A 20,626-nucleotide genomic window follows, 5' to 3' on the forward strand; every position below is an offset into this window, starting at 1 on the left:
ATTGAACCCAGGGGCAGTCAACCACTGAGCCACATACCCAGCTCTATTTTGTATTTTATTTAGAAACAGAGTCTCACTGAGTTGCTTAGCACCTCGCCATTGCTGAGGCTGGCTTTGAACTCACAATCTTCTTGTCGAAGCCTCCCCAGCCTCTGGGATTACAGGTGTGTGCCACCATGCCTGGCAACTTTTTCTAGGGTTCAATGATCAAAGACATTTCTTGCTTTCCTTAATTGTCTGAGTCCTTTTATTTTTCCTGGCTCACTTCTGCCCAGATAGTTACAGTTCCTTGGCACTGTGAAACACACTAAATTTTGCTAAATAAAAATACTCTCTGGGGCTGGGGATGTGGCTCAAGCGGTAGCGTGCTTGCCTGGCATGCGTGCGGCCCAGGTTCGATCCTCAGCACCACATACAAACAAAGAAGTTGTGTCCGCCGAAAACTAAAAAATAAATATTAAAAAAAAAAAAATACTCTCTGAAAAATGAGCAAATTAAAAATAGATTATTGAAGTCACCAAAGAAGCAGCAAACAAAGGCCAAAGCAGCATCTAACTGGATGACAAAATTCCACAAGGCAGTGATGTGGCAGAGAGAACACAGTCAGCTGCCATTGGTTTGCTAATTGATTTCTTTTGTGTTTGCACGTCTACCTTCTAATGTCTCAAAACAACAACATTAGAGATATCTAAGGATAACTTTGAAATGTGAAAAGTAGTAGAGTAGAAAGGAAAAAGGGAAACAAAATAATGCAAGTGATACTAATAATATAGTGCCAATGTAAAATTTCTAATTCCTAAGTACATTACATTACAAGGGTAGCTTTCTATAAATTCAGATACCATTAAGACTAGAGTCTGTACTTCTATTCTGCATTTAAATTCAAGAAGCAGAAAATTATAATTAAATATATAACCATTTTAAATATTCATGGTATAGTGGATAAGTGGATTATAAAAACTCCAGTAATATATTTTTAATTAATTTAATTAATTAATTAATTTTATTAATATTAATTAATTTCAGCACTTCTTTTTCTTAACTTTTACCAGAGGTACTGATAGTTTCTATCACTCCATGATACAAGTATTGCTAAGTAATGCACAAGTATTAATAAGTATAGCTAATTATTCCATTCACCAATATCTATCAAACCTTTATTAAATTCTAGACTAATCAAGAGATATCTACATATCTGAGACAAATAACAACAACAAAAGTAAAAGGCGTGGATTCTTGCAGCGTAGCTTCCAGTGGGAGTCAAATAATTAACAATTATATAGATCTAATGAGGTACACATGAGGATCCAAAAAGAATTAAGAAATTTGAAAGCAAAGAAGTGTTTTATTTAAGACAGATGACCTAGGGGAAAAAAGTAAGGGAGAAACATTTGAGTAGATATCTGATGAAGTGTGTGTTGAGGGGAATAAACTATGTGATTATCTACCTGATCATCCCTGGCAGAGGGAACAATAGGTACAAAGGTCCTGAAATAGGGATATATTAGGGTATTCCCCCAAAAGACAGGAGGCCAAGGTGATTGAAATGCAGCAAGCAATGGGAAGAATGGTCAAAGTTCAGAAAAAAGAGCAAATACCAGGCCATGTGAGTCCTGTGGGGCACTGTGGAGTTTGGATTTTAAGTATATTGGAATGTATACTGTGAGCTTAATAGACTGCAATAGGGCAAAATGAGATCAGGGAATTGGCTACCATGGAGTCCAGATGGGAATAATAGGGCTGGCAATGGAATAGTTAAAATAGTTAGATTCAAGATATATTTTAAAGACTAAGCTAACTAGCATGTTGGGTATGAGTTAAAGAAGTGGAAGGTGACTTTAAGATTTTTTTCTCCAAGTATGTGACGGGTGAAGGAACTATTTATTAGAATGGGAGACACAAGGGAAGAAACAGGAGTAAGGGTAAGGAAAACCAAGAGCTCAATGGTCACATGTCAAGTTTTAGATGATTTTTAGGCATTTTAATAGAGAGTATTAGGCAGTTTGTGTCTGGGTTTGTAACAGTGCACATGGTTAAAGATGCTGGTAGGTTGAAAGAGTTGCTAGTGAGTGGATATAGTATTGTTCTTCAGACTGTTTCTATTTTTTTCAATGAGAAAAATAAAAATAAAGCCCAGCAAAGTCATCAGCTGAAAGTGAGGGACAGATTTGTTGAAAATTTGAGAAGAAAAGAGAAGTTTGCTGAGAAACACTGAAGGCCTACTTGAGGCTTGTAATCATGAAATTAAAATGAGACTGGTTGTATAATTGTGTGTATTCCCAGTCATGTTCAGCTACTCAGCTGCAAGAATTGAGTAGACAGAGAATGGCATTTGTGATGGTTGAGATTTTACCATTAAATTAGATGCAACACAGAGAAGCAACTAAATTGACAGTCTATATAAGTAAATGATTTAACAGTACCCAAAACCTATCTGCAGTTCCCCAATCCAAACAATATCTGAACACTGAAAACTTTTTTTGTCAATTTAGTGCTTAAAGTTAGTTGGTGTGAAAACTTGATACTAACTTCATGTGAGGTTAGTTACATTCTTTATTGCACTTAATGTGAATATTCATATATTTTGCTGAATAAATATAGATGGCTTAAAAAACAACACATTTCCATGTCCTTTCTGGAATATTCTATAATATATGAGGTATATGTGTATTTTTCTCTCTATATATATCTCTTTCTGTCTCATGTGCATGCACACACACACATTTATAGTTTTTATATTTTTATTTTACATTGTATACATACTTTTTTCACATTTTTACACATTTAAACTTTAATATATATTTATTTTTACATCTCTAAACTTTAAAAAGACCCTGAACTTTGCCTCAGACTCTCTCCAAAAAACTGAAGAGGAAGGAATACTTCCAAACTCATTCTGTGGTTAGCATTACCCTGATACAAAGTGAGACAAGAACATTACAAGGAAAGAAAATTGCAGCCAATATCTCTGATACTGATACAAAAAATTCTCAACAAAACTAGATTGAGTTCAGGATGACATACCCTGACCAAGAGAATTAATCTTGGAATGCAAGAATAGTTTAACATCCTTGAAAATTAACATATTATTATCATGACAATGAATGGGGAAAAGTTCATATGATATATCAAACAGTGTAGACAAATCATTCAACAAAATTAAACACACTTTCATGATAAAAACACTTAACAAATAAAAATCAGAAATAAATTACCTCAGCTGGGCACGGTGGAACACACCTCTAATCCTAGCAGCTTCGGAAGCTGACGCAGGAGGATTGCAAGTCTCAGCAAAAGTGAGGCACTAAGCAATTCAGTGAGACCCTGTCTCTAAATAAAATACAAAATAGGACTGGGGATGTGGCTCAGTGGTCAAGTGCCCCTGAGTTCAATTCCCAGTAACCCCCCAAAAAGAAATCACCTCAGATATGAAAAACCCACAGCTAAAGTCAGGATTGAGGCAAAGATGCTCAATTTCACCACTCCTATTTAACATAGTACTGAAAGTCCTATCCAGAGCAATTTAGCAAGAAAAAGAAACAAAAGTCATACAAATTGAAATGGAGGAAGTAAAATTATCTGATTGCAGATGACAGAATGTATATGTAGAACTCCTTTAATTTCTTTCAGCAACATCTTGTAATATTCTTTGTGCAATTCTCTTACCTTCTGGTCTACATGTATTTCTAAGTACTTTATTCTTTGTGATGCTATTGTAAGTGGAATTGTTCTCTTGATATTCTTTTTGGATTGCTCATTATTAGCATATAAAAATGTGACTATATGGTTGCTGACTTTGTATTCTGAAACTTTGCTGAATCATGTCTAGCAATTTTTGTGAAGTCTTTAAGAATACAAAAATCAATGGAAGGACATCCCATTTTCATGGATTAGAAGTTTTAATATTATTAATATATCAGTACTACCCCAAAGTGATCTACAGATGTAATGTAATTCTTAATATTGACACAAGGACAGACATATAAACCAATCAAAAAGGAGAGCTTAGAAATAAACCTCCTCATATAGGGTCAAGTGATATTCAACAAAGGAGCCAATCATGCAATGGGAAAGGGCTGTGTTTTCAATAACACATTTCAATTTTAAATGTGCTGGGAAAATTGGATATCCAGCTGCAAAAGAATGAAATTGAAACTTACCATTAAAAATTTAACTCAAAATGTATCGAAGACCTAAATGTATAATTTAACACTATAATATTCTTAGAAGAAAACATAGGGGAAATATTTATGACATTGGATTTGGTAACGATCTTGGAAAAGACCACAAAAGCATGATCAGTAAATGTAAGGAGAGACAAATTGGATAACATCAAAATTAAAAACTCCCGTGTGTTAAAGAAAACTATTGACAGAGTGAAAAGACAAATCATAGAATGGAAGAAAAATACTTGCAAATCATATAAGGAGTTAATATTCAGAATACATAAAAAACTATTACAATTCAACAAAAGACAAATAACCTGATTTTAAAATGAGAAAAGAACCTGAACAGACAGTTCTACAAATGGACAACATGAAAATAAGATCAGCATCACTGATCATTAGAGAAATATGAATCAAAATCACAGTAAGATACCATCACTTACTACCCATTAGGATAACTACTATAAAAAAACTAAACAAATGAAATATTGAGGAGTGATGGGCCAAATTATGTTGCTATTGTGTGCATGGATGAATATGTAACAAAGAAACCCCATCATTATGTACAACTATAATGTACCTTAAAAAGTGTGGAAATATAAAACAAACAAACAAAACAAAGCCACTGCAGTGGCACACAACTGCAATCTAGCAACTTGGAAAGCTGAGGCAGGAGTTCAAGCCCAGCCTGCATAACTTAACAAGATCCTGTCTCAAAATAAAGATGTAGCTCAGTGGTAGAGTGCCTCTGGGTTAAATCCCGAGTACTACAAAAGAAAACAAAGCAAAAATCAAATAAAAGAACAAAAACCCCCCAAAAAAGAAGAAGTGTTGAAGAAATTGGATCTATTGTTCACTGCTGGTAGAAATGTAAAATGATGTAACCACCATGGAAAACAAATGGCAGTTGCACAAAAAACAAAAATTAAAAATGGAATTATCATATAAATTAGCAAGTCCATTTTGGGATATATTCTCAAACAAAATTGAAAGCAGGGCCTTAAGGTGATATTTTTATACCCATGTTCATAGCAGCATTCACAATATCTAAAAGGCACAAGCAACTCAGTATCACTTGATGGGAGAATGAATAAACAAAATGTGGTACATACATGTTTCAGCCTTAAAAGCAAGGAAATTCTGACACATGGATGAATGTGAGGAAATTATGCTAAATGAAATAAGTCAATCACTAAAAGAAAAATACTGTATGTTTTCACTTTTATTAAGTACCTAGAACAGTCAAATTCGTAGAGACAGAAAGTAGAATGTTGGTTGCCAGGAGCTAAGGAGAGAGGAAATGGAGTTATTTAACTGGTATAGAGTTTCAGTGTGACAAGATAAAAAGAGTCCTGGAGATTAGCTGCCAAAGAATGTGGCTGTAATTAACACTACCAGAACTATACACTTAAAAAATGATTATGATGTAAATTTTGTTATAACTAAAAATGTTTGTATAAATATGTCAAAATATACTCTACTGTCATGAGTAACTAAAAAGAACAAATTTTAAAAATATTTCAAGGAAAACAAAAACAAAAAATACCTGAATTCTGATTTACATTTGTTGCAACAGTTTTGAGAAAATGGACTGTGGTCCTATAGTGATGAAGGGAAAATGAGGAAATGAGAACATCAGGCAGGCAAAGAGCAGTTCAAAGAGTAAATGGATTTGAGTCTCTGATGAAAATGAAGCATTGTTGGAGCAACCAGGGAAAATACCAGTGGTCATTAGAAACTTGGACACTTGAAATTTTAATTTGGAAATAACAGAGTCTAGACTGTGACCACAGAAGAGAAAAGAAGATGAGATTATTGGAGGCAAGAAGAACTAAGTAATGGAAGTGAAAAGCTAGGATTTATGAATATTGACATCCCTAAGAATAAAGCAAGACTAGAAAAGGAGAAAAAGATCACAAGCTACTTTTCTATCTGCATCCCTTATTACTTTTTAATGATAATGTAGCAATAAGGAAGGATGATACACCCCAACCTATCCTGGACCCATGTAAGTGGGTTGTGGGAGAAAGTGCTTAAAAGGGCTGCAGAAGTTCTCAGGAGATAATTGGATTTCAGTTAAAATGAAAGTAAAGGTAACATTTGGGGAAGAATGGCCCCAAGAGAGGTGGTAAAAAAGAAAATAAATATCCAGGGGATGAAGTCCTGAATACATGGTAGCATATTTAATCAAATATGTAAACCTTTATTATATCTACTACACAAAATGCATAACACTAAAAGAAATGACAAAATACTGTCTTATATATCAGAAACTTACAAATCAAGTTTAAGCAATGTCAAACAGAGGTTTAATAAACCTTAAAACAACATTTGTACTATCTAAAAAATTCCAAATTCTAGCAACTGTAATGGCACATAATAGACATTGTGTTACATGAATGAATATACTGAAAATTTGCAATACTTAAATCTATTAAATTTTTAATGAGCTTGACTATTCTAATTTGCTAAATGTAAATAAAAATTTGCTAAATGTAAAATAACCCATTATCCTTCATAAAAATGTTAGGAGGAATGAATAACACATGTGAAGGGGTTTTATAAAGTTTGAAATGTTGCTTAACTATAAGGACATAATTCTGAATATAAATTCTAAATATAATATAAATCATGATACCAGAAGTTGCTTTTGAAAAAAAACTGTAATTATTGGACCAAGATGTTAATCTAAGAACAAGAATGGGTCTGTTTGGATTAAGTAGAGAATTTAATTGATCAACATTCAATGAAAATCACTTGATGCTAAGAACAAGCCTACTTTTTCTGGTTTTCATTTTTTGTTGTTGATCTTTGTGGTGGTCATTGTCAAAATGGCCCATCAGCCATGATTTGAATTGCTCCATTACACAGCCTCAGTTATTCCCTCACAGTACATTAAATACCCAAAGGAGTTATTACCTCTCTGATCATGTCATTCTTTAATAATGAAGGAAATACATGCACCTCCTGAAAACATTAGATCTTTAACACAAGACAAAGTGCCTTCAAACATTTTTTAAAGTGTGTGTATATTTTAAAAAGTGCATTGGGGGATGGTGTAGATGATGTGTGTGTGTGTGTGTGTGTGTGTGTGGAGGGGGGAAAATTGTAGAGTTTTATGGGGGAAAGAATTTTTTTGTTTGTTTGTTTTTTTGTCACATGCTAGGCCAACACTTTCTCACTGAACTATACCCCCGGCCCCGAAATTTATTAGAGTTTTAAAATTAGAAAGAGATGGGCTGGGGTAGTGGCTCAGTGGTAGAGCACTTGCCTAGCATGTATGAGGCACTCACACATATATATCAAGCCCAGCCTGCATAACTTAATCGCATAACTTAATCTCAGTGCCACATATAAATACATGAATAAAATAAAGGTCCATCAGCATGTAAAAAAATATTGAAAATAAATAAATAAAGCTAGAAGAGGAAAAACTAGGGAAACAGCAGCTCTATGTAGGTGGGATTTAAATTTTTATTTAAATCATAAGGTAAATGATAAGTATTATGAAAAGTATTATAAAATTATAAGTATTATGAAAGATAACCAGAATTTTCCAGGTCTACAATAGAGATAGACATAGGGAAAGAAAATTTTCAGTCAGATAGTATTCTTTTCATTGCCAAGGAGTCATGAACCACTAGGGCAAATTCAGTGAACTGAGGGTACTTTATTTTGGATGTGGTATAGATTGGATATAAAGGAACTTTGCATTTGAGCCACCTGTAGTCTTTTCACTTCTGCAATCTGTGTTCTATGGGGTTAATGCCAAGAAAGTTTTAAAAGGCAGATACTCCAAGGGAGTGGGTGAGAGATATAGCCTACAAGCAGGCTATCTTGATATATTACTCTCTTACCTTTAATACAAAGTAGTACTTTAAAGCTGGAAGTATGGCTCAGTTGGTAGCAGTGCTTGTCTTAAAAATATAAGGCCCTGAGTTCAATCCCCAGCAACACAAGGAAAAAAAAAGTAGTACTTTGATAATTCCCAATATTCTAAGATCTCTTGGAGTAGTTTTTAACTTTCTTTTGTGCCTAGAATATACATGGAGAGAGTGTGTTCCCTCCCCATATTTACTCTATAGACTGCATTTACTAATGCTAGACATTGCAAGGACATGTATAGGTCTGAGCAGCATCTTGGATCTCAAGTGGTAACAATTCCTAAGAGGGATTTCAAGTGTTATTGGGCAGACATGAATATCATAGATAGTAAAAGCCAACAAGAGAAAACAAGATGGCCAATTTGTTTGAAACTAATTTCCCTTCAACCTCTACCTGTCCAAAGGCAAACAGATTTAGGCAAAGCTCATTCTGCTTTTGCTGATAGTAATGCTAGTATTAATTATGGGATGGGATAGTTATAGTAAAGGGAGAAGAGCTAAACTTGGAGGGGTTTCAAAAATGTTGCAAAGAAATAGTTTTAATTTACATAAACATTTTTCACATCCATTTTATTCCTTCAACTTGGAGTTAAGTTTTATTCATTAATTCAGTACACACTTATTTTGTATCTATATGTGCCAGGCACTGTTCTAGTTGCTGGGTACAACAGCACTGGAGAACAGACAAAAATCCCAGCTGTCATTGTGTTTATATTCTCGTGGAGGGAGAGTGGTAACAAACGTTTAAAATTTGTGTATTATATGGTAATTATTCCAAGGGGGAAAAATAAAGCAGGGAAGGAAAACAGAAGGAAGTGTGGTGATAGGGTTTACAATTTTAGATGAAGTGATCATGAATTTAGCATACAGGGAAAGACCCTCTGAAAAGATGACATTTGAACAAAGGCCTGAAGGGAGGGGAATATCCAGGTGCAAAGGCATTGCAATCAGAAAGAAAGTGGACAGATATCTGGGGTTTCTGAGGAGTAGCATATAGCCCAGTGTGTCTAAAATAGTGTAAAGGTACAGTGGCAATAGATTATATCAGAAAAAAAAAATCAAAACAAACAAACTCTGGAACCAGACCTCTGAGTCCAGTAAGCAAGAAACTGTAATGACTGGTTTTTCACTGTGTGTGAGATGAGAAGGGTTTCTCCAGTAAAGGAGTAACTTGAAATGACTTAAAAAAAAAAAAATAACACTGGTTGATAGATTAAAAATAGACTGAAAATTGGATTCCCCTGTAGTAGAACCCCCTTCTCCACAGAAAATCTTAACTAAGCTTCTCCGAAAATCTTCACCATAATTGATTTTAGGACTATCAGCAAAACAGTCTCTACAAAAGAGTTCAATGTAGTTAAACTTCCTATTTTCTTGTTGCTCTATTTAATTGGCCACTGGCCTGGAAGAGATCAGCACCTGGAGCGCTGATCTCTTTATTTACTAGTTTTTCACAAACATTTATCCAGTTTAGTAGTTTGTAGAAGTGTTTGCAAATGCAAAATGTGATTTAAAAAAAAAAAAAAAAGACAGATCTTTTAACAAGGCCTCTGGCCTTGAGCTACAGCTTCACAGAGACGTCTACATTTCTAAGATTAGAGAGTTTACCAATTGGGCTCCATGGTAACAGCTTGCAGTGGGAGGAAAGAAAGGGGAGAAGAAGCTCTCCCCTTCTCAGGCGCTGTCCTTGAAGGGTTAACTTGCCCAAAACAGTGAAAGAAAAAGGTGCTTTTATGTTAACTTCTGCAGACTGTGGACTTCTGAGCCCCTCCCCTTAATGCTGGGTATGGTGGGTATAAAGTTCTTAAACTATCAGAACTCAGAGTTCGAGGGGATTGATTGATTACAGTGAAAGCTTTGCCCTCTGAACCTGGCTATAGCCAAATAAATCTGCTTCCTGTTCTTATTTGGTGTCTTGCCTCATCTGTCCCCTGCAACACCCCTACTTCCAAGATGTCAGAAGACATCATAAGGTTTATAAAGTTTCATAAGCATCTGTAACTCTGCCCTTCTTGCCTTAATATTTAGGACTTCAGACAAGTTGTGACTTAACAAAAAGCTCAGGGCTGAGAATAGTATTATACCTCTTGCAAAGGACTGAGAAAATGTTTACTGAATAAATGATATTGTTTTAAAATTTTAAAAATTACAGAAGCAATAATTAATATTGATTGCTTAAGAAATTCTTAGCATGATGAATAAATACTAACTATACCTATAGCATAAATTTTCTGTTGAAAAATATGATTTAACAAAATATTTACCTGTGTGGTGACGTTTGTTTCTTTTTGTCTTTTATTATGTTTTTCTGCTTCAATATCTGTAATACATAAAAAATTTCTATAAAATTTGAAAATGTTTTCATTTTAAGTACTTTTTTTTATCTAAACATTTTCTATAAAACTTTTAAAATTCTCATAGTAATTGAAAATGATTTACAATTTAGGGTTACTAAAGATCTGTTAAAATAATTCCTTCAGTGATGATTTTTATTTTATTTATTTATTTGTTTATTTATTATGTATTTATTTGGCAATACCAGGGATTGAACCCAGGGCCTTGCACATGCTAGGCAAGTGCTCTACCACTGAGCTACATCCCCAACTTGGTGATAATTTTTAAAGATATAACTTGAAAGCATAGAAAATCTGCATACTTTAACTAAACATTCTGAAATTGAGTTAACATGCTAGAGTTCTACAAATAAATAATAATAGTTCTACAAATAATTACAATAGTGAAAAGCTTTCTGACCTGGAATGTAATTAAAATATATCTATGTAAATAAATATTATGTATTAATAGAGAACATTAAAAGACAGAAAGGAGACTATGATTCTTTATATTCTTATAGATTTATGCATATATCAGAGATACTAAAAATTATTAAAATTGAATAACAAAGTAATCTGCAAAAGGTAGACTAATATAATTACATCAGACTTTGAAATTTTAGAAAATAATTTTTAAAGAATCAGTTTTTTCATGAATCCTTTTATGAAGAAAATATGTATTACACAGAATGCATTTTAATTGGTATATTTAATTTATGCATAGTGCTGCTTTGCATTGAGCTTCTTAACTTTCATGTTTAGAAAAACAACTCTTTGAAAACCTGATATGACAAAGTGATACAACATGATGTGTCAGCTTTATTACAGTATCAGGACTGATAATTTTCAATTACTACAAACTAATTTGATGCCTTATAAAAATGATCCTACATGTTTTGTGAAGTAAAATATGCCTGGTATAATGTATTCATTTTTTACCTGGTATAATGTATAATGTATTTACTGAATACATTATACCAGGCATATTTTACTTCACAAAACATGTAGAATTTGACTCAGAATAAATATGGGGTAGTCAAAATTATATATTTCAAAAATCTCATGAAATTTTATTCTAAGAGTAGGTCATGAATTTTCTACTGTTATCTCTAATATTGTATTTATTAATTTGATATATTTTATTCTTTCTCTCACTGATAAACTTTATTTTTAAATTTCTGCCCCAGTATAAATCATTAAATTTTTTTAAAGTTTTACTTATTTAGTTTTTTTTTTTTTAATGTGGTGCTGGGGATCCAACCCAGTGCCTCACACATGCTAGGCAAGCGCTGTACCACTGAGCCACAATCCCAGCTCGCCAAAGTTTTACTTATTTATTTCTTGATTTATGCATAATAATTTATAGATAATAATTTATACAATATTTATGAGGTAAGATGTTATGTTTTGGTCTTGGCAACATCTTCTCAATGTTATGTCCTATTTGTTTTGTGAGACAAATCTCATAGAAACTGGTACCAGGTTGTTTGATATGTAGTCTTCTGTCAAATTAGACAAATAATCATCACATTCTAAATTAAAATTAAATAACTTACATGGTGACAAATGTATTAATAAAACATTTCAAATCCTTCCAAAGATTATGCATAGACAATACAGTTATGTACATTATAATTTTTCCTTAAGTTCAAGATGTGACATAAATTATGCTAGAGTAAAAATATTACAGATGAAACTTTCTCTATTCCAAGTTTGTCAAATGATCATTTTGGGGTCATGAATACTTATTATTGAACACAAGATTGCATTATAGTCCACCTGTAGCCTTTAAGTCAAACATGCCTATGCTCTAGCCCTGGTTTTGTATCTATTTTATTAATTTGCTATGAGAATCAAATGAAATAATCCATGTATTTAGCATAGTACTTAATACATATTCAGTGTTCAGTAAATCTTAGCTATATTGTAATACGTCTTTACGGAATTTAAGATGATTTCAATATAACATGTATACATCAATAGTTTAAAAGGACTATTGCAAATAAAACAGTATTAGCAACTTTATATGTTATGAGCTTATGAATGTTTTGCCTATATGACTTCTCCCTCAATTACAGATTTTGCTTCAAAACAAATTACTTAACCTAATTATTATTTTGTTTTAGAAATCATACACTGTGACAGATATTATAGTCACAGTAAATGTCTAGTAATTTTTTTAAACTCCATTATCACAACTAGAAAAAAAAAAACTGGAAAAAGCAATGTGATTTGGTAATTTCTTTATCATCTTCCTCAGAGTACATAGAATAAAATTAGAGCTGGTATGCAAAGAACGTACAGACACAGAATAAAAAGTACAAGTTGTCATGTGTATTTAAATGAGAGGAGAAAATTATGGATATTAAATAGAATAAAATTTATATTCTACACTGGACCAGAATATCAAACTGTCAGTGGTTAAAGAGTAACATGAAAATTATAGGGCTAAAAGCAGTTATCAAAAGTAGAATGAGTGTAAAATGAAGAATTAATGAAATGGGAGGAGGTATGAAAGTAAAACAGAAGGAATTAACTATTCAGTAGCTCAAAATATAAAAGAAAGTAAGTGCAATTGGACATGATTCCCAGCAGAAGATGCACAATCCAACACACTTGCAAAATTCATCAAAAATTTGATTCTTTTCTACATTCATACTTTTAGGTTTCACTTAAGAAAATAAAGTTTTGATTGGCTACTAGGGAAACATTCTATTGTCAATGATATAGCCTGCAATATTTTCTAATAGGCTATTTTACATCATGTGCAAAACATTCCTGATTGCTAGAGATCCGTACCACTGTTTCATCACTTCCCCCCACAAGAATGCTGACCTTGCCAGAAATCCAGCACTCCCTGTGAAAACTACAATATACCAGTTGCAGAAAGAAAATATTATACTTTTAAATTTCTATCTTTGGGATATATTTTGCCATACATATACTGTAGTAGATCAGTACTACTGTAATAGAACAGTACTACATCATTATCATCATAAATAATTTTATAAATGTAATACAAATCACATATACATAGAATGGAGTGTATATATAGATAGATGTGTGTGTGTATATATATATATATATATTTAAAATATATTTAAAATATTTATTATTTACTATATATTTAATATATTTATTACATATATACATATATATATGTATATATATAAAATGGAGTGTACTGATAACCACTGGTTACCAGTAATGAGTTCTGCTTCCCCACATGTTGAAGTATAACATTAGAGAAGCGTGCCAAGGCAAGCATATAAGCCAGGGTTTATTTAAAAAGTGGTGGGCTGGGATGTGGCTCAAAGCGGTAGCGTGCTCACCTGGCATGCGCAGAGCGCTGGGTTTGATCCTCAGCACCACATAAAAATAAAATAAAGATGTTGTGTCCACCAAAAACTAAAAAATGAATATTAAAAAATTCTCTCTCTCTTTCTCTTAAAAAAAATGTGGTAACATATACTTCTCCTGAGAGGGAAAAGGGGGCCATAGCTGGTCTCCTGGTATCCCAAGAAGTGAGGGTGTTCTGCCTTTTTATATGACCTAGGCTTCCTTTGTTCTCCTGCTCTCTTCCCCCTTATCTCTCTCCTTCCTGACTGGGCTCAGGAGATGCTCAGGTGGGATAGCCAAAAGGTGACAAGCAGATGAACAGGAGAGGCCAAGGTGGAGTGATCAGGGCAGGAAGGGGGCTCAGGGTGCATTAATTAACAACTTCCACAATTCCCTGTAGAGAGGGACAATTCCTGGGACAGGTCACCTTTAGCAACAAGTTGGAGCAGGGGCAGATTATCTTGATAAGGGTGGAGGAAAGGCTCTGAAGGAATTAACAAATTTCAATTCCTCCATTCTCTGGATTAGACCCCTTGCCTATCTGCCTAATTCTGGCTTCAGTACCATCCAAAACATTTGATGTAGAGTTAGCCTTGGAAAGAAATTAAAGTTTCATTCACTTATAGCTCTAATTGTTAGAAACATCAGGGTGCTTCAAGAAATCAGGCATGTACTCAAAATTTACTCAGCAAAGCAAACTTTACTTTTGCAGAAGGGTGTGCTACTGAACAAAATCTGGCAAGCACACACACTTGGGTGGGCAGTCTGCCTGTTTTTATCTTTAGCACAGCATTGCCCCTTGCTCTGATAGGAGGAGCTCAGGGTTACAATCTGTGCAATTGGTTAATTTTTTAAATTGGGGAGGGCAAAGGGAAGGACCAATGTTAAAATGTCTATGATTAGATCTTACATCCCATTTTTTACTTTTAAGGCTAAATACTATATTCTGAAAATGGACCACAGGACTCTCTATTTCTCATACCAACTACTATTTATTGTATATCAGTTTCTTTACATTATCTCCAATCTCCATAACAATGTAACAAGATATTTGTATTCATATTTTACTGAGGAGGAAACAGACATCAAGTTAGAATGAAAAAATTGTCCAAGGTCACATGGCAAATGAGATTCATATGGAGGTCTGACTCCAGAGCTTTCCTGTTTTCTGTGTCACTGTTGCTCATAACTGCCAGAGGATTCAAAAAAGATTGACTTTAAGTGTCAAGTTACTATGATGACGTAAACTAGTGACATAAACATTTGGTTTACAAAAATTTGATTTGTGCACTAAATTTTATCGGAGACATCTATTTGCATAATACGAAACAGGCCAGTTTATGTACATTAGAGTTTTGATTTACTATACCGCCCCTATGATATAAAAGCCTTTTGAAGTTTAAGAAAGCAGCTAGTACTTCAGCCCACTAACTACAAAAGAATTGTCCACTTTGTTTTGAGGATATAAAATGAATCCTATCTGAAAGGAAAGTGACCACAACACTCGGAGAGACCAAGAGATCTTTTTGCAGTAGTGCAACAGAGGAGAAAAGAGAGAGAGAGAAAGAGGGGGGGGGGAGAGCATGCGCGCAAGGGAGACAGAGAGATCAAGAGAGAGAGAGACAGAGAGAACAAGAGAGCAAGAGAGCAAGAGAGAGAGGGGCCCAGCAGGAGGGAGTTTTTATAGCCCAAATCTAACAGGGCCTCTGGGTCTGCAAGCTGCCTTGTTGGCACAAGGGGGGGGTTAAGTGTTCAGCTTTGACACAAACAGGTGATAAAGGACCAGAGAGAGGGGGGTTTGAGTGCGTGGGCCATCCTGAAGCTAACATTTGTCCAGCCTGCCCTGAAGATAACATAGATCACCCTGTCCTGCACCTAACACTATCCAATTCATAGAAAAGGCATAAGGTTTTTAAAGTATTATGTTAAAAAAGAAAACACCACTAACTTGGATTAAAAGAGATTGAGAAAGTTCAAAAGATAAGGCCTCTGGTTCTCCAGGAAGCAGGATAAGAAAGCAAACATGGGCCATTTTTTAAATTAATACTTTTAGTTGTCAATGGACCTTTATTTATTTTCATGTGGTGCTGAGAATCAAACCCAGTTCCTCACACATAGTAGGCAGTGCTCTGCCGCTGAGCACAGCCCCAGCCCAACATGGGCCATTTTTATATAAAAGATAGGACAATTCATGGTACAAACCCAGTATAGTCAAGAGCTAAGGAGAACAATTGTGAGGATAGCCTTAGGCCTGAGTCTAAGCAACTCCATTTTAAAAACTCCAGTTTGAAATCTGCAGTCTCACCAGTGACATCCAACAGATCCCCCCAGTATGGCCTCAAACAAGTTACTTCCCCTCACCCTGATAAACAGAGTGAAGCTTCTGGCAGGCTGTCCTCGCCTGGTAAGAGGGAAAAGTGAGAAGATCAGGGTGGAGACCACCAGACCAGACCCAGGGTAAATGATGTCATGGAGAAATCCCGTGGTAGCTGATAAGAATTGAAAGTGGGGTCAAAAGCCCCAAAATTTAGTATAAATAATAGAGCTAATGAACAGGGATTCAGCCAGCCAAAACAAGGATGCACTTGAGCTGGAGAGCCTGATGAGGACCTGACATCCCATCACTTGTCATCGTTTCCTGATGGTCTGCATGATCCTCATTGCTCTCAAACTCTACCGCCTCATCTGGACCTTGGTGAGAGCCGCAACTTCTCCCTACGACCCTCTCCTCAACCGGTCATCCACTCCACACCAGGAAAAGCCTGCCTTGGTTCCAGACCTGATCACCACAGTCTGAATGAGTGTACATCTGCTGGACTTAAAGCCTAAGGCTTAAGACTTTTTAACTTAGCATGCAGAGGGAATGTCTGTCACTAGCCTGTCATGATTAAGTGCGTTTTGCAGTGCTTAGAATTAATCTAGAATTGTTTGCTGTGAATTTAATTAATCTAGAATTGTTTGCTATGAATAAATTATGTCTATTGCAGTGCCTAGCATTAAGGATTGTCGTTTTCTTGATTAAGAACCTATAGAGTGAAATTGTATTAAGTAATTCAAGGGAATAAAGCATTGCACAGGGGTAGAAGCACATAGACATTCTTTATTTCTCCCCTTGACTGTATACATCGCAATTTTGCTCCCTTTTGACAACAATAGATTAGGGAACCACTCCCAAAGGGTAGAACAGGGTCCTCCCTAATCAATGATCATTGCCTACCCTTTGAGTAGAGAAACCTGCAAACATGAGTTTAGTTGAATTTCCAAGTTGCCATGGACCATTGACAAATAAGTCTCCTTTCCCCCTTTTTGAACAGTAGTGTCTTGTGTGATTTCTTTCACTCTAGTGTATATTGAGTATGTGAAGAAATGGGAGGATAACTTGTCTTTTTAATTTACAAGTGTCTGAATCAAAGAAGTATACCTAAGGAGCTCATCCACATATTTTCCTTATGCGCATCATAAGATCAAGGATTCTGAGTTTGATGCTATGATAGAATGAGACTTAGACAATCTTGGGAGGGTGAGAATCTTGTAGGAGAGATGTGAATCTTTGAGGCCTGAGGGTGAACTACTATAGATTGTTACAACAATGGCCACCAAGAAAACTAACTCCTACTGTTCACATCCATTTGCAGTGTAACTTTGCCCAATTCTCCCATTAAGACTTGCAGACTATTTTGCCAAAATTTTAAATCTGGGTTCCCCAGATAACTTTTTTTGATCAACAGATATGTGGCAAGTGATACTGCTTAACTTCTCAGGCTAGTCCTTAAGCTTTATAGCCCCCTCTTGAAACAATACCCTGAGATACCACCGTGCCCTGAAAAAGTCAGAAATAATAGAACAGGAAGAAAGAAAAGCCCACCCATTCCACCTGTCTCAAATGACCACTGGATGAGTGAAGCTGCATGAGTATAGGTGAGGTCAGCAGAAAAATCACTCAATCTAACAGATTTTGAGGAGTAACCAATCTTTGTTTCAACTCACCATGTTATGAGTTGTTTGTTAACATGGCAACTGATAACTGAAATGACTGTTTCTTCAGCCTACCAGGACTCCTTGGATAGAATTCTCAGTTCTCAGAGGCTAAGGTAGGTCAAAAGTAGTGCCAAAATATATCACATAGGATATATTCACAGCATTGAAAAAAAAAGAATTAGAGAAAAAAATAAATCTAAAAACATTATCTTGATCACAGTTTTTTTATAGAACTGCTTTCTCATGAGAGGCTTAATATACATTAACTTGTGGCTTAGCTATTTATTTCCAAATTATAGACTCACCTTCTTTTTGTTGCTGTTATTATCTAAATCTAACCTGTATACCTTACTTCATTTTCAAGAACTATTATTCCATTCATCACTCTTTGCTAGCCTATATCTTGTCTTTCTCATTCTTCCTTAAATTCTCCCCTTTCCTTTAAACATTTGCCATTTTTCTCAATCTAAACAAACAATGTGGAACAACCCCATGTTCAGTCCTAAAATTTGTAAGGCCTACAGTAGGTTTTATGTCTAAAATCTATATGCCTAAATATTTAAATGTAATGAATCAAGTTAACAGCTAAATAACAACCTTTCGTAGCTCCCTATCTTGTCAAATATGTTTATTAAAATCTGAAAGTCCAGCTTCAAATTTAGACTCTTTGCAATGCTTGCTTTTGTCTTAAGAATTTGATAGTGAGAAAGGCATCAGGTATCCCGAATGCAACCTACCTTCCTTCAATGGGCACTTTCTAAATGTGTGGTATGGCCTCTACTTCTGCTTAATCAGTTTCTTTCTTTCTCTTTCTCTCAGTTTCTCTCTCTCTCTCTCTCTCTCTCCAATTTAAAAGTTTGAAATCTATCTCTGAACCTTTCTGCATACAGAGTTGCTTTCTCAAAGACCCATAACGACCATTTTACTGGTTTCATCCAATACTATAATTGCCCTCAACATATCTGCTTTCTTTATAGACTTTGTGTTGTACACTGGCTTTGGTGACTTTACATTATCCTAGACATCCTTTTTCCTTTCAAACCTCTATTCTAGAGTTCCTTTTTTGTTTTATGTCTTCTAATGATTGTGTATTTCTTAACATTCAGTCCTCAATTCTTCTCTTGGCCATGATCTAAAGGTTGAGCTGAGCTATCAAGGAATTTGGAATGGACAGCTGGTAAGCGCAGGAGTTCAGGAACTAGGAAAGAATAATGTGCTATTTCCAGGACAGGCAGCCACTTAAGAGATAAAGCCTGGAAATCAAACTCTAATGACCCAAAAGCAGAAAACTACAAGTCACAGGTGAATCCAGAGAAGGAATCCAATATGACGGAGGTGAGACAAATGATTAGAGACCAACCTGCCAACAAGGACAGTTCTAAAACCTGAAACAGAGTCCTGAGAGCAAGTCAGACTGGAAATAAATAAATACAGATAAATCTAAGTTACTAAAAATGGGTAGACAACTGGAGAAATGTAGAGGCATAAGTAAAGATTTTCACTACGAGAGTCTAGAAAAAATTCTCCCTAAGGGATTTTTATGCATGGTGGTAAGTATTCAGCTTTCTGAGGAAGTGTGGCATAAATAAGACCTTTATCACTTTGTAGCTGCATTAATATAATAGCTTCCTAATGGAGTTAAACATGATTGCTTTGATTGTAGTCTAACCTACATTCACCCTCAGAATAACTGTTTCTATCAAGACACACATCTGGTTAAAATCCATAAGGCCTGTTGTTTATTGTATAAAAATGAAATCCCTCTGTTGTCCAGTTTCCTCATAATCAAGTTTAATACCACATTCACAACCACTTTTCAAATCAAAGTAATCTCTACTTCATTAGCTATGAATTACTTCTTTGAAAGTTTTCTTCCTCAATTTATATAATCTCAACAATCCTACTGAATAGACTAAAGATTATTGAAATTTCTAATAAAACATAAATATGAGTCTATTCCTTTATTAGTTTGATTTTTGAGCTGCTAGATTTGTATATGATGTTTAGAAAAACATTTCATATTCCTGGGCTGGGGTGGTGACTCAGTGGTAAAACGCTTGCCTAGCATGTGTGAGGCACTGGGTTCAATTCTCAGCACCACATATACATAAATAAAAATAAAAATAAAGTTCTATCAAGAACATTTCATATTCCTTATTTAACTGTGGTAAGTTATGAACTTGGGTAAGTTATTTAATCTCTTTAAGTCTTGCTTTTCTGTAGACTGGAAATGTCAATATTGTACTTACCACTTACAATACATATAAAGACAGAACAGAAGTAAAGTATAAAGTGTTTGGCAGAGGTGAGTATAGAATATAGGGCAACTAAATAACTAATATCAGTTCTCTTTCCTTTCCCAAAGGCCTGTCTTTTGAGAGCAACTGTCATTAGCATCTATGAAGAAAGTATTTCCCTTATTGAATTAAAATGAAGAAACTATACTTTGTAAGCACTGGAAGAAGCAACTGCTGCTGAATTTTACTTTCTCTTTGGTTTTTACTCATTCTGATTACTGCTGCTTCCTCTTTTCCCTTCAGTCGTCTTTTCTTCTTTACTCTTACCACATCTAAAACTGGCTGGCACTTTCAAAATAAATAATCTCAAGGAAGAACAAAAATATAAAAGGCATACACACAGTACTGTATATACTGATAGATCTCTAGTTATATATAATATCTCAACTGCCTCCTCTCTAGTCCCAGGTAATTCCTTTTCTTGGCTGAATTTCACAATGTACCTTTCCTCCTCTCCCAAGTAGGAGGAAATGTCTTCTCACTTTCCACCACAGGGGGTGATTCTCCTTACCACCTTTCTTTCTCTCTCTCTCTCTCTCTCTCTCTCTCTCTCAGCACTGGTAATTGAACCGCAGGGCCATGGCCATGCTAGGCAAGCACTCTACCACTGAGCTACATTTCCAGCCTAA

General features: G+C 34.9%; 1 protein-coding gene across 3 annotated transcripts in view; it reads right to left on the reverse strand.

Moving 5' to 3' along the window:
• The window catches only part of Sel1l2 (SEL1L2 adaptor subunit of ERAD E3 ligase), a 115,334-nt gene that overhangs the window by 74,094 nt on the left and 20,614 nt on the right, over window positions 1–20,626 (reverse strand). For 2 of the 3 annotated variants that reach the window (XM_015476308.2, XM_015476246.2), the window contains exon 2: window positions 10,315–10,370. In XM_015476308.2, coding sequence (XP_015331794.1) covers window positions 10,315–10,370 — 56 coding nt within the window. Of the gene's footprint in view, window positions 1–10,314; window positions 10,374–20,626 lie in introns of those variants that run through there. The other variant, XM_048811327.1, reaches the window with a different exon arrangement.

This window comes from Marmota marmota, unplaced genomic scaffold (genome assembly GCF_001458135.2).
Source record: "Marmota marmota marmota unplaced genomic scaffold, marMar, whole genome shotgun sequence".
NCBI lineage: Eukaryota > Metazoa > Chordata > Mammalia > Rodentia > Sciuridae > Marmota > Marmota marmota.